This window comes from Rattus rattus, chromosome 2, assembly GCF_011064425.1.
Source record: "Rattus rattus isolate New Zealand chromosome 2, Rrattus_CSIRO_v1, whole genome shotgun sequence".
Taxonomy (NCBI): domain Eukaryota; kingdom Metazoa; phylum Chordata; class Mammalia; order Rodentia; family Muridae; genus Rattus; species Rattus rattus.
Window position 1 is genome coordinate 100,614,840 of NC_046155.1, and position 15,994 is coordinate 100,630,833.

Below are 15,994 nucleotides of genomic sequence, written 5' to 3' on the forward strand. Positions count from 1 at the left end.
AATGGCTAAGATCAAAAATTCAGGTGACAGGAAATGCTGGCGAGGATGTGGAGAAAGAGGAACACTCCTCCATTGTTGGTGGGATTGCAGACTGGTACAACCATTCTGGAAATCAGTCTGGAGGTTCCTCAGAAAATTGGACATTGAACTGCCTGAAGATCCAGCTATACCTCTCTTGGGCATATACCCAAAAGATGCCCCAACATATAAAAAAGACACATGCTCCACTATGTTCATAGCAGCTTTATTTATAATAGCCAGAAGCTGGAAAGAACCCAGATGCCCTTCAACAGAGGAATGGATACAGAAAATGTGGTACATCTACACAGTGGAATATTACTCAGCTATCAAAAACAATGCCTTTATGAAATTCATAGGCAAATGGTTGGAACTGGAAAATATCATCCTGAGTGAGGTAACCCAATCACAGAAAAACACACATGGTATGCACTCATTGATAAGTGGCTATTAGCCCAAATGCTTGAATTACCCTAGATGCCTAGAACACTTGAAACTCAAGATGGATGATCAAAATGTGAATGCTTCACTCCTTCTTTAAAAGGGGAACAAGAATACCCTTGGCAGGGAAGAGAGAGGCAAAGATTAAAACAGAGACAGAAGGAACACCCATTCAGAGCCTGCCCCACATGTGGCCCATACATATACAGCCACCCAATTAGACAAGATGGATGAAGCAAAGAAGTGCAGGCAGACAGGAGCCGGATGTAGATCTCTCCTCAGAGACACAGCTAGAATACAGCAAATACATACTCAAATGCCAGCAGGAAACCACTGAACTGAGAACGGGACCCCTGTTGAAGGCATCAGAGAAAGGACTGGAAGAGCTTGAAGGGACTCCAGACCCCATATGAACAACAATGCCAAGCAAACAGAGCTTTCAGGGACTAAGCCACTACCTAAATACTATACATGGACGGACCCTGGACTCTGACCTCAAAGGTAGCATTGAATATCCTAGTAAGACCAGTTTAAGGGGAAGCCCTGGGTCCTGCTAAGACTGAACCCCCAATGAACGGGATTGTTGGGGGGAGGGTGGCAATGGGGGGAGGATGGGAAGGGGAACAGCCATACAGAAGGGGAGGGGGAGGGATTAGGGCAATGTTGGCCAGGAATCTGGGAAAAGGAATAACAATGGAAATGTAAATAAGAAATACTCAAGTTAATAAAGATTAAAAAAAAGCACCCAAAAGAACAACAGTATTAATATTGACCTTTATTTCTTTTCCCAGATTCAGACGACAAAGAAGATTATTTTTCAGGTTGTAAATAATCTATTTTCACAACATAAGCTAAGACAAAATTGGAGTGCAACTGAGGTGGGAAAAAAAGCATCTGTCATCCCTATCTGTCATCCCTATCTTCATTTTGGCATCATCTCAATGTTTGTAGAAGTTAAAGCAGAATTGGTGCCAGTATTACTGGTTTGGCCAGAGTCCTCCCTCAGAGCTCTCTCCAAACTGGAAGGCAGGGAATGAATCAGTCTCTTTCGGAAGTCCTGGCCCATGAAAACATAGAGTATTGGATTGAGGCAACTATTGAAGAAGGCCAATGAGTTGGTTGGCATAATCAACATGTCAATAATTTTATACTCATCATTTAACAGTCTCTCTTTAAACCACACTAGGCTTAAAAGGCCAACCAGTTGAAAGGGAAACCAACAGATAAAGAAGGAAGCCACAACTGCCTTTAGGACTCGTGTGGCATGGCTAGAATTAACAAGGGTTCTTCTCTGGATCTTGACAGCAATGAGTCCATAGCAGATGGAAATAATGGACATGGGTATTATGAAGATAATAATGAACTTGATGATCCCTAGAGCAGTTGTAAAAATGAAAGTTGTGTTCAACATTTCCTCATCAGTGTTACCCCAGGATGGAATGTAGTATACACAGTACACATCCCCTCCAGGAACTGTATATGTACTTATGAAAATAAAAATGTGCAAACTGAGAATCAGAGCAAAAATCCAGGGTCCAATAACCACCTTCCTAGCCAGGCTCACAGTGCGGTGGTTCTGAGCCCAGACTGGATGCACGACACAAATACAGCGGTCCAAGGCAATTAAAGTAATCAGAGAGATACTTCCAATTGCATTGACATCTGCAACAATATAAAGTAATTTACACAGGAACCAGCCAAAAGGCCATTTTCCTTTCATAGCAGTTGAGATGATGAAAAATGGTAGAGTCGCTGTGAAAAAGAAGTCAGCCAAAGCTAGATTCAGATAACAGGTGGTGGTGACAGTGTGTGTCATCCGGAATCCAGCTACCCAGATCACTAGTCCATTACCCAGAACACCAAGGACAAATGTGATGGAGAGAACCACCATTGTGAGGATCCACAGAACTCTGGAGATGGTAGAATCATTGACCACCACTTCTGATCCACTCACTGGAATGGAGTAGTTGTTTTCCATTTTGTCTGCACCTGAAAATTTTCAAAAACAATTTCTCAGATATGTGGCTCCTTATCATATGACACTTGTATAGAATGTATACAATCTGCCACTACAGGAGAGCTATTTTAGCAGTAACATTCCAAAACTAGTACTTTACTGATGCTTTTGGGAGATAGCATAGCTCTCCATATTCAGCGCATTCTTAAAATTATTCTTGCTATTAGACTAATTATTAAAAAATAATAATTAGATGCCATGGCTCAATAGTGATACTGAACTGAGGGTGAACAGGCAGCAAAATATGAGTGAAAGAAGTTTAGCACTTCAAGGAAGTCAACAGACTTAGTAGACCATCCCTCAATGATGGCTTTTCCTCAGTTCCCATGATCACAAGAGAAATAATTCAGTGAAGAGGTGTAAAAAGGTTAATCAAATAGTTTGTGTAGTAAAGAAATGAACTGTCCACTCCAGAGAGAAAGAGAGAGAGAGAGAGGCAGACACACAGAGAAAGAGACAGACAAGAGATGTTCAATGAAATGACCCTAAGAATAAATAGTAGCCCATTGGACTCTGCATTATAGGTTTCAAAGATATCTTTGTGATGATTTATGAGGTGCCTGATATGCATATGGAAATATGGGATCTGTATATGGAAATATGGTGTCCCTTTATGTTTCAAACTTTTGGTAGACTAAATAATGTTTTTGAGTATTGATCTTGAAATATTACAAAGAAAGACATTAAAATAAGTTCAGAAGATATAAAAAAGCTAAGAGCACATACAGACCTTCAATAATATATAAGTGTGATATATTGGTTTCTTATATATAGAAGACCCTAAATGCAGTGTAAAGAATGTTTATACATAAAGGAATGTTCTGGACACAACTGAACACAGTAAGAGGTAGATACTATATCTATATTCAATCCAGTTCCTGCTTGAGGTAAAATTTCTCACACCTTGATATACACACCTTAAGTATGCATAACTACACAGTTTACTGTTATGTGTTTTAGAGATTCATTCCTAATGAATTTTAGTAGAATTTGTGGACTTCTCCTGCAAGATGATGGATTCTGTAATTAATCTGCTTGGAATTTTGAGTGACTTATATAAAAATTCTAAAAGGTTCATTATGTCTAGTTTTTGTAAGAATAGAATGAGGTTATGAGGAAAAGTGGCCCTGAAAACTACCTAATAGGACAGACTTTAATCTAGCTGGACCTGAATCCTTGTACCATACCACATGTGTCAGATGAAGATCAATGTGCTCTCTATCCTCTTCCCACTCCCCAGAATCTGGTCACTTGGTTTCTCCTAAACAAACCATAGTTTTGTCCATGGAAGTTGTCTTTCCATCTACGTAGGTGTAAGTTCTGATCAGGCTAGAGAGTATCTTGAATTTCACTGCTTCCTAAGGTAGTACTGGATCCATACACACAGGATAAAATTCTGGACGATGACAAAATGGAAAAGAAGGGTGCAAGTCCTCGGAGAGCTTCTTGATTGCTTTTCTAACTCCTTGAGAACAAAAAGCTTGAAATATATTTAATTTCAAGAAACTTGAAACTTTTTTTACTCTATAGTATGTGGGCTACAAAATCCACATACAGACTATCCTTTCAAATTCAGTTGTAGACCTGAGGTTGTTTAATCAGTAATAGTGTGTTTTCTACAATCTCCTGTGATGGAATTGGGCATGACTCAAAGGCAAAAATCTACCTACAGTCCCTCATTGAGAACATGGAGCTTGGGCTTAATGGTAGCACATATACTTATTATGCAAGCAACATTTGGTTCAATTTCCAGCAATATAATAAAATAAAAATGCAGAAAGCAACTATATCAATTATTTATTAATCCAACATTAAAGTATACTTGCATAAAATATAGGATGATTTTGCACCACTGTAAAAGTTTTAGACTTATTTACCAACCTATTTTCTGAAAGGAGCAGTAACAATGAGCACTTCTTTGGTTGATTGGTTGTTTGTTTGATGTGTGGTTGAGAAAGGATCGAGCTATGTATCTCAGGTGACCTCATACTCCTAATTTTCCGCTTCAATTTTCAGAGGGCAGAAGTTACAAAGATATGCTAGAAAGCATCAACTCACAAAATTGTACTTTGATATAATTGTTATGTTAACTAGTTAAATTCTCTGGGGTGAGTAGACATGTATGTCATATTTCTGCAGGAAAAGTCACACAACATACACCCATACATTGCTCACCAAATATTTTCAGGGCAATATTGAGAGACAGCAATATTACTGTTTTATCAAGCCATAGCCATATTCTAAGGATGTTGGTGGGGTTTGGATTTTTTATTGTTTGTTTGTTTCTGACAATAGTGACAATCATTGGACCATAGCATAACTAGTTCCAGAGCTTCCAAATTTGTGTCACTAGTGTAATGTGCTTCATTTGACGTGACCTGCCATGTTAGCTTACTATGTCAGCATGGTGATACAATTTTGATTTCTCTCCTGTGTTTCTCATAGCAGTTCCTCCTTTTCTCTTTCTTACCCATGTTTTTCAACAAGATCCTAAACAGGACATTGTGCAATGATATTCTGGATTTCTCAACCATAGCACTGTTGATATCTGTCAGTACTTAATTGTGGTTGGGTGTGGTAGAGGTTTGTACACCACAGGATATGTAGCAGTCCTCCTCATCTAATAGATTCTGGGAATGACTCTCGTTCAACCATGATACCAAAAGTATCTCTAGATGACAAAAATCCTCTGGAAACCATAATGACCCCTTGTTGAAAACCATCTCTACAGTATAAAATTCCCTGGGCTTTATAATCATACTAATATTCTTGTTATTTTGTGTGTGTAAGATCCACATGATTGCACCTACGCAAACACGTGCTTCTGCTCTTACACATGTGTAGGTCACAAGCCAGTGTCTGTTGTTCCAATTGATCCTCCACCATATTTGCTGACATCTGGTCTCTTACTGGAGCTAAGGTGTATAGATCTGGAAGTTTGCTACGTATTGAACTCCAGTGTAATACTAATTCTGGTTCCTTTTAATCTTAGGTCTGTGAGTGTCCACACGCATTAACTACAGTGGTCTTGAGGCTCTAGGATATTTTGCCATCTGCTGATATTCTGTGGACTCTAGAGAGGAAAAAAATGCTAGGTCCACTAGAGGGGCTGGAGATACTCCAAAGAAATAGAAATTGCCTACTGCTCCCATGCTGCTACATTTGTTTTTACTGACTTACTTGATTGCTGGCTTGCTAAACTGCTAGATATTCTGAAGAATAACATTGGATTTTTCCTAGGGAAGCCAATACCCCTAATCAGCAGGAAGTAGCACTTAGATGTCTGTGCCACATTTCCCATACAATCTTCTTTCTGTCCTACATAGTGTTTGTGGTTGGGAGGGATCTTTGACTTTATTGGTTACAAGAGCTACACAAAGAAGAGCTACAGGAAATAATGTGATACCAACAACAAAAACTAGTTCTTTGAACATTGTGCAAATTTGAACAAATTCATTAAGAGTTTACATCTTGCCCTGCCTGCAGCAGCTCACTGCCCCCAAACCTCGTGGGAGAGAGCCCTCACCGCCTAGACAGGTGGGCACTCCTGAGACTGCAGAGCAGAAGAGACGACCAACACTGCCCACGCCTGCCCACATCCCTGGCCCAAGAGGAAACTTTATACGACCTCTGGGTTCCCTTGGATAAGGGCACAGGAGCAGGAAATCCACTGTATCTGAGACACCACCAGAACCTGAAGGGACCGACCTGATAAACAGTTCTCTGCACCCAAATCCAGTGGGAGGGAGAGCTAAACCTTCAGAGAGGCAGACACGCCTGGAAAACCAGAAGGGTCTACACTCAGCCCACATCTCTGACTCCAGAGGAAAACACCAAATGCCATCTGGAACCCTGGTGCACGGAAGCTCCCAGAAAGGGTGGTACATATCTTCCTGGTTGCTGCCCCCAAGGAGAGCTCATAAGCAACACCCCACAAGCAAACTTGAGCCTCGGGACTGCAGGTAAGAACAACTTTTCTACTGCAATCGACCTGCCTGGTGAACTCAAGACATAGGCCCACAGGAACAGATGAAGACCTGTAGATAGGAAAAACTACACGCCCGAAAGCAGAACACTCTGTCCCCATAACTGGCTGAAAGAAAACAGGAAAACAGGTCCTGACACACAGGCTTATAGGACAGTCTAGCCACTGTCAGAAATAGCAGAATAAGTAACACTAGAGATAATCTGATGGCTAGAGGCAAGCGCAGGAACACAAGCAACAGAAACCAAGACTACATGGCACCATCGGAGCCCAATTCTCCCACCAAAGCAAACATGGAATATCCAAACACACTAGAAAAGCAAGATCTAGTTTCAAAATCATATTTGATCATGATGCTGGAGGGCTTCAAGAAAGACATAAAGAACTCCCTTAGAGAAACACAGGAAAACATAAATAAACAAGTAGAAGCCTACAGAGAGAAATCACAAAAATCCCTGAAAGAATTCCAGGAAAACATAAATAAACAAGTAGAAGCCTATAGAGAAGAATCACAAAAATCCCTGAAAGAATTCCAGAAAAACACAATCAAACAACTGAAGGAATAAAAAATGGAAATAGAAGCAATCAAGAAAGAACACATGGGAACAACCCTGGATATAGAAAACCAAAGGAAGAGACAAAGAGCCGTAGATACAAGCATCACCAACAGAATACAAGAGACGGAAGAGAGAATCTCAGGAGCAGAATATTCCATAGAAATCGACTCAACAGTCAAAGATAACGTAAAGCAGAAAAAGCTACTGGTCCAAAACATACAGGAAATCCAGGACTCAATGAGAAGATCAAACCTAAGGATAATAGGTATAGAAGAGAGTGAAGACTCCCAGCTCAAAGGACCAGTAAATGTCTTCAACAAAATCATAGAAGAAAACTTCCCTAACCTAAAAAAAGAGATACCCATAGGCATACAAGAAGCCTACAGAACTCCAAATAGATTGGACCAGAAAAGAAACACCTCCCGTCACATAATAGTCAAAACACTAAACGCACAAAATAAAGAAAGAATATTAAAAGCAGTAAGGGAAAAAGGACAAGTAACATATAAAGGCAGACCTATCAGGATCAAACCAGAGTTTTCACCAGAGAATATGAAAGCCAGAAGATCCTGGACAGATGTCATACAGACCCTAAGAGAACACAAATGCCAGCCCAGGTTACTGTATCCTGCAAAACTCTCAATTAACATAGATGGAGAAACCAAGATATTCCATGACAAAACAAAATTTACACAATATCTTTCTACAAATCCAGCACTACAAAGGATAGTAAACAGTAAAGCCCAACATAAGGAGGCAAGCTACACCCTAGAAAAAGCAAGAAACTAATCATCTTGGCAACAAAACAGAGAGAAGAAAAGCACAAAAACATAACCTCATATCCAAATATGAATATAACAGGAAGCAAGAATCACTATTCCTTAATATCTCTCAACATCAATGGACTCAACTCCCCAATAAAAAGACATAGATTAACAAACTGGATATGCAACGAGGACCCTGCAGTCTGCTGCCTACAGGAAACACACCTCAGAGACAAAGACAGACACTACCTCAGAGTGAAAGGCTGGGAAACAACTTTCCAAGCAAATGGTCAGAAGAAGCAAGCTGGAGTAGCCATTCTAATATCAAATAAAATCAATTTCCAACTAAAAGTCATCAAAAAAGATAAGGAAGGACACTTTATATTCATCAAAGGAAAAATCCACCAAGATGAACTCTCAATCATAAATATCTATGCCCCAAATACAAGGGCACCTACATACGTAAAAGAAACCTTACTAAAGCTCAAAACACACATTGCACCTCACACAATAATAGTAGGAGATTTCAACACCCCACTCTCATCAATGGACAGATCATGGAAACAGAAATTAAACAAAGACATAGACAGACTAAAAGAAGTCATGAACCAAATGTACTTAACAGATATTTATAGAACATTCTATCCTAAAGCAAAAGGATATACATTCTTCTCAGCTCCTCATGGTAATTTCTCCAAAATTGATCATATAATTGGTCAAAAAACAGGCCTCAATAGGTATAGAAAGATAGAAATAATACCATGCGTGCTCTCAGACCACCACGGCCTAAAGCTGGTCTTCAATAACAATAAGAAGAATGCCCACATATATGTGGAAGTTGAACAATGCTCTACTCAACGATAACCTGGTCAAGGAAGAAATAAAGAAAGAAATTAAAGACTTCATAGAATTTAATGAAAATGAAGGTACAACATACCCAAACTTGTGGAACACAATGAAAGCTGTGCTAAGAGGAAAACTCATAGCTCTGAGTGCCTGCAGAAAGAAACAGGAGAGAGCATATGTCAACAGCTTGACAGGACACTTAAAAGCTCTAGAACAAAAAGAAGGAAATACTCCCAGGAGGAGTAGAAGACAGGAAATAATCAAACTCAGAGCTGAAATCAGCCAAGTAGAAACGAAAAGGACCATAGAAAGAATCAACAGAACCAAAAGTTGGTTCTTTGACAAAAATCAACAAGATAGATAAACCCTTAACCAGACTAAAAAGAGGACACAGAGAGTGTGTCCAAATTAACAAAATCAGAAATGAAAAGGGAGACATAACTACAGATTCAGAGGAAATTCAAAAAATCATCAGATCTTACTATAAAAGCCTATATTCAACAAAACTTGAAGATCTACAGGAAATGGACAATTTCCTAGACCGATACCAGGTACCGAAGTTAAATCAGGAACAGATAAACCAGTTAAACAACCCCATAGCTCCTAAGGAAATAAAAGCAGTCATTAAAGGTCTCCCAACCAAAAAGAGCCCAGGTCCAGACAGGTTTAGTGCAGAATTCTATCAGACCTTCATAGAAGACCTCATACCAATACTTTCCAAACTGTTCCACAAAATTGAAACAGATGGAGCACTACCGAATTCCTTCTAGGAAGCCATAATTACTCTTATACCTAAACCACAAGAAGACCCAACAAAGAAAGAGAACTTCAGACCAATTTCCCTTATGAATATCGACGCAAAAATACTCAATAAAATTCTGGCAAACTGAATCCAAGAGCACATCAAAACAATCATCCACCATGATCAAGTAGGCTTCATCCCAGGCATGCAAGGATGGTTTAATATATGGAAAACCATCAACGTGATCAATTATATAAACAAACTGAAAGAACAAAACCACATGATCATTTCATTAGAGGCTGAGAAAGCATTTGACAAAATTCAACACCCCTTCATGATAAAAGTCCTGGAAAGAATAGGAATTCAAGGCCCATACCTAAACATAGTAAAAGCCATATACAGCAAACCAGTTGCTAACATTAAACAAAACGGAGAGAAACTTGAAGCAATCCCACTAAAATCAGGGACTAGACAAGGCTGCCCACTCTCTCCCTACTTATTCAATATAGTTCTTGAAGTTCTAGCTAGAGCAATCAGACAACAAACGGAAATCAAGGGGATTCAGATTGGTAAAGAAGTCAAAATATAACTATTTGCAGATGATATGATAGTATATTTAAGTGATCTCAAAAGTTCCACCAGAGAACTACTAAAGCTGATAAACAACTTCAGCAAAGTGGCTGGGTATAAAATTAACTCAAATAAATCAGTAGCCTTCCTCTACACAAAAGAGAAACAAGCCGAGAAAGAAATTAGAGAAACGACACCCTTCATAATAGACCCAAACAATATAAAGTACCTCGGTGTGACTTTAACCAAGCAAGTAAAAGATCTGTACAATAAGAACTTCAAGCCTCTGAAGAAAGAAATTTATGAAGACCTCAGAAGATGGAAAGATCTCCCATGCTCATGGATTGGCAGGATTAATATAATAAAAATGGCCATTTTACCAAAAGTGATCTACAGATTCAATGCAATCCCCATCAAAATACCAATCCAATTCTTCAAAGAGTTAGACAGAAGACTTTGTAAATTCATCTGGAATAACAAAAAACCCAGGATAGCTAAAACTATCCTCAACAATAAAAGGACTTCTGGGGGAATCACTATCCCTGAACTCAATAATATTACAGAGCAATAGTGATAAAAACTGTATGGTATTGGTACAGAGACAGACAGATAGACCAATGGAACAGAATTGAAGACCCAGAAATAAACCCACACACCTATGGGTACCTGATTTTTGACAAAGGAGCCAAAACCATCAAATGGAAAAAAGATAGCATTTTCAGCAAATGGTGCTGGTTCAACTGGAGGTCAACATGTAGAAGAATGCAAATCGATCCATGCTTATCACCCTGTACAAAGCTTAAGTCCAAGTGGATCAAGGATCTCCACATCAAACCAGATACACTCAAACTAATAGAAGAAAAATTAGGGCAGCATCTCGAACACATGGGCACTGGAAACAATTTCCTGAACAAAACACCAATGGCTTATGCTCTAAGATCAAGAATCGACAAATAGGATCTCAAAAAACTGCAAAGCTTCTGTAAGGCAAAGGACACTGTGGTTAGGACAAAACGGCAAGCAACAGATTGGGAAAAGATCTTTACCAATCCTACAACAGATAGAGGACTTATATCCAAAATATACAAAGAACTCAAGAAGTTAGACCGCAGGGAGACAAATGACCCTATTAAAAAATGGGGTGCAGAACTAAACAAAGAATTCACAGCTGAGGAATGCCGAATGGCTGAGAAACACCTAAAGAAATGTTCAACATCTTTAGTCATAAGGGAAATGCAAATCAAAACAACCCTAAGATTTCACCTCACACCAGTGAGAATGGCTAAGATCAAAACCTCAGGTGACAGCAGATGCTGGCAAGGATGTGGAGAAAGAGGAACCCGTCTCCATTGTTGGTGGGATTGCAGATTGGCACAATCATTCTGGAAATCAGTCCTGAGGTCCACAAAATATTGGACATTGTACTACCTGAGGACACAGCTATACCTTTCTTGGGCATATATCCAAATGATGCCCCAACATATAACAAAGACACATGCTCTACTATGTTCATAGCAGTCTTATTTATAATAGCCAGAAGCTGGAAAGAACCTTGATGCACTTCAACAGAGGAATGGATACAGAAAATGTGGTACATCTACACAATGGAATATTACTCAGCTATCAAAAACAATGCCTTTATGAAATTCATAGACAAATGGTTGGAACTGGAAAAATATCATCCTGAGTGAGGTAACCCAATCACAGAAAAACACACATGGTATGCATTCATTGATAAGTGGCTATTAGCCCAAATGCTTGAATTACCCTAGATGCATAGAACACATGAAACTCAAGACAGATGATCAAAATGTGAATGCTTCACTCCTTCTTTAAAAGGGAGAACAAGAATACCCTTGGCAGGGAATAGAGAGGCAAAGATTAAAACAGAGACAGAAGGAACACCCATTCAGAGCCTGCCCCACATGTGGCCCATACATATACAGCCACCCAATTAGTCAAGATGGATGAAGCAAAGAAGTTCAGGCAGACAGGAGCCGGATGTAGATCTCTCCTGAGAGACACAGCCAGAATACAGCAAATACAGAGGTGAATGCCAGCAGAAAACCACTGAACTGAGAATAGGACCCCTGTTGAAGGAATCAGAGAAAGGACTGGAAGAGCTTGAAGGGACTCCAGACCCCTTATGAACAACAATGCCAAGCAACTAGAGCTTCCAGGGACTAAGCCACTACCTAAAGACTATACATGGACTGACCCTGGACTCTGACCTCATAGGTAGCAATGAATATCCTAGTAAGATCACCAGTGGAAGGGGAAGCGCTTGGTCCTGTTAAGACTGAACCCCCAGTCAACGTGATTGTTGTGGGGAGGGCGACAAGGGGTGGAGGGTGGGGAGGGGAATACCCATACAGAAGGGGAGGGGATGTTTGCCTGGAAACCGGGAAAGGGAGTAACATTTGAAATGTAAATAAATACTCAAGTTAATTTTAAAAAAAAAAAGAGTTTACATCTTGGCCTTCTCTCATCTGCCATGGCTGCTTTACCCAGCACTGTGCACTGTGGCATTGTGTGGTGTCCCCAACCAGGAAACAGTTTCTTGCTGATCTTCCTGCATGGCTCAGGGGACTGGCCAATGACTGAGACAGTGGATCAAGCATGTGCTAAGTCAAGACAACATTCCAGCATATAAAGATTATCTATCCAATGGCTTCCTCAAGGCTATACACTACTCTGAAGGGAGGCTTTCCAATGTGTGGTTTGACAGTTTTAAAATAGCTAATGACTGCACAGAACACCTTGAATCAATTGATAGAATGTGTGAAGTACTCACTGGATTGATTTATGATGAAGTAAAAAATGCCATCCAGAAAAGCAAGATATGAACAGGGGGAGGCTCTATGGGAGGCTGCTTGGCAATGCATTTACCCTGCCAGATGTGGCAGAAGTATTTGTTCTTTCTGGTTTTCTAAATAAAGCCTCAGCTGTTTACCAGCATCTTCAGAAAGATGGCTGCATGCTCCCTGAGCTCTTTCAGTGACAACGCACTACAGATGAGCTAGTTCTTCATTCTTGAAGCAAGGAGACAAATTCAAAACTGATATCTCTAGGAGTGAGCACAGTGTTTTACAGGCTTCCAAATGTTTGCCATAAGCTCAGGAAAACTGAGCTAGAGAGGCTAACGTCATGGATTCTCATAAAGCTGCCAGGTTGAATGAATGACTCGTGCGCAGTATATTGATTATTTATCTTATATTTAACATTTTTTTCTTATTTGATCCTCACAAAAATTAAGATTGTTGAAACAGCCAGCACCCCTATATTATACAAATGAAATTGCATATCTGTCTATATTCATTCAACAAGATTGTCTTAAAAAATTATCATGTAGCAAATATCAACTATATATTTTGTTGCTACACAGGAGCCATTGAGGGGGCACGACTGAATTTCCTTGTCCATTCTACACAGATTGGGGTGACTTCCTGTGTGGGACTATCATAAATAGGGCTGCTGTGAAGTGTAAACATCTACCCTATTGGGAGAGAGCTGGACGAGTTCTTGTAGCATTTCCTGAGGCACCCAGCTGTTTCTCAATGTGGTTTTAGCATCTTCCATTCCAGCCAGCACTGTGGTGGCCCCTGATGCCAGGTTCTGACCCAGACTTTCATCTTCTCTATTCTAATTGCTGTGGAGTGTTTGATTTCCATTTTCTCGGTGTCAGTGATGTGGTACAGAATACTACCCTAGAGGGTTTTCCCAGATTTGTGAAAATTGGTCTGCCCTGCCCAATCTGGTTCTAGATTATCTTTGTGGAAGTTATTTACTGCCAAGTTATAATAACAAATAAAATATGAATAAATTTTTAAAAAAGAGTTTTTAGCTCATCCTAGTGTCTCTTGCAGATTGTAGCAGTAAATAATGCAAAGATATGTACATCCTGAGATATTGTGAATATTGAATGATATGATTTATAATGAACATAGCCATTGAACTATTGAATGGTAAGTTCCTAGTTGAAATGAGGCAAGGCCAACATTTGGGCCCAGCCCAGCTCTTTAGCCTGTTCCACTCTATGTATCTCACCGAATACAGATTGAATTCCTCCCTTCTCCAAAGACACTTAAAGCCACTTAAAATTATAGTGCACTCCAAAAACTTTAAATAATTGTTATAAAAATGTTGACACAGCAAGGGAGGAAAGTGGGGTGATTTGAATAGAAATGGCTCCCATAGACTCAAATGTTTGAGTGGTTGACTCATAGAAAGTGGCACTGTTAGAAAGTATGGTCTTGATAGAGTAGGTTTAAGAAAGAGGTTCACTGTGTAGTTGTGCTTTGAGATGTTATATATGCTCAAGCTACATCCAGTGACACATTCTTCTGTCACTGCCTGTACATAAAGATGTAGGATTCTCAGATCCTCCAGCGTCATGTATGCCTACATGCTGCCATGCTTACAACCAGGACAATAAAAGACTAAAACTCTGAAACTGAATGCCAGCCCCAATTAAATGTTTTCCTTTGTAAGAGTTGCTCTGGCCATGGTGTCTCTTTACAGCAATACAAACCCAAATTAAGACAGAAAATAACAGGTAGAAAGACAAATGGGCTAAAAGGTCCACCACTCCTTTGCGCAACATAGGATCTGTGAGTCACAGTAGAAAACATATGCTGGTTAGGATGGCCTTCCTGTGGTGAAACCCTAACATATGCCATTTATCTCATTATAATTATCTTAGGACACATATCAGCATTATATAACAAATGAATCATGACTCTGAAGAAATACCTTTCAGAAACAGCACATTTTTGCTAATTCCCTCTACTATTTTTCATGCTTATTTCCTATGAATTGCTTAGTCCAGGCTGGAGAGATGATGGCTCACACTAAAGCATTTGCCATAGAATAAGTACATGAGCTCTGATCTACAGCACCCATGTGAAAAAAAGGCATGGTTGCATACATCTACAACTACAGTTACAGGAGAGTGCAAAGACAGGATAATCTAAGAAACTTCCTGTACTGACTATCCAGACCATTAATAACTTACAGCCTCAAGAAAAGACTTTAACAGAATAAAAATTGTAAAAGATATAGAGTAACAAACTTACGTGTTTAATGTTTATCTGCACATTCACAAACATGAACACAAACACAAAACACGCAATGCAGGCCAAAACGGTTATTCCATAGCTTTAATGGCTTCTCAAACCATATTTTCTCTGCCATTCTTAGAGTTCTTTACAAAAAATTGTACCAATTTCTGCGCTATGTTTTATTGTACCAGCTGCCATCTCTCCAACCTGCTACATGTACAACTTCCAGAGGAGCAAGAGTTGTCATCCATTTCAAATGCCCTCTATACATGCACTGGCTCATTATATATCTCACACCCTCCCAGAAATTGGACTCTTCAGTTTTTCGCCCTGTTTCTTTCAAGTCAAGGGAATAAAGCAAACCAAACAAAGCAAAACAAGAGAAAGACACAAAAACAAAAGCAAAAGAAAATAGCAATCATACAAACAAACAAGTACACCAGGCCATAATTTCCTGTAGAGCATTCTCATTAACATATGAATTGTCAAGTTGCATCCTTTAAGACCCAACCACACATGATTTTCACAACAATATTCCAAACTGTTTTTGGAGGATGAGATGAGAAATGCATATTCAAAAAAATGTCTCTGATACAGAAAAAGATTCATACAATAAAAAGTAAAAAGGAGATAGAAAGATTACTTACAAAATCAGAGCACTGCCTGCTCTTCCTGCCGAACTCAGTTCAGTTTCCAGCACTGTCAAATAAGCTCATAACAATATGTAATTTCAATATCTGGAGATCCAAGGGTTTTATTGGCCTTTCTAATGAAAAAAAAGGGAGGGCAATAGACAACATTTGTGAAAAATAACTCATACATATAAAACAATATATCAAACAGTAGAGTGAACGCTGGGAATGTAGCTCAACAGGAGAGCATCTGCATAGATTCCCTTAGTAGTGAGGGACCAGGAGTGTGAATCAGTGGTAGACCACCTGCTTAGGATCCTTCAGTGAGGAACATGATTATAAGCACAGCATCTAACTAGCAT

General features: G+C 39.4%; 1 protein-coding gene and 1 pseudogene across 1 annotated transcript; one reads left to right on the forward strand and one right to left on the reverse strand.

Annotated features, from left to right (window-relative positions):
* Positions 1-1,224: 1,224 nt before the first annotated feature.
* On the reverse strand, positions 1,225-15,723 carry LOC116893975 (formyl peptide receptor 2-like). The gene is made up of 2 exons (XM_032895695.1): positions 15,648-15,723; positions 1,225-2,448 (listed from the first exon to the last, which is right to left on the reverse strand). Exon 2 carries the CDS (start codon positions 2,435-2,437, stop codon positions 1,382-1,384), a length of 1,056 nt encoding a protein of 351 aa, XP_032751586.1. The 5' UTR covers positions 2,438-2,448; positions 15,648-15,723; the 3' UTR covers positions 1,225-1,381.
* Positions 12,435-13,115, forward strand: LOC116893976 (annotated as a pseudogene).
* Positions 15,724-15,994: the final 271 nt, after the last annotated feature.

Bases quoted from the DNA above. Each gene is read 5' to 3' on its own strand.
- LOC116893975 (XM_032895695.1), bottom strand. From the start codon at position 2,437: ATGGAAAACAACTACTCCATTCCAGTGAGTGGATCAGAAGTGGTGGTC.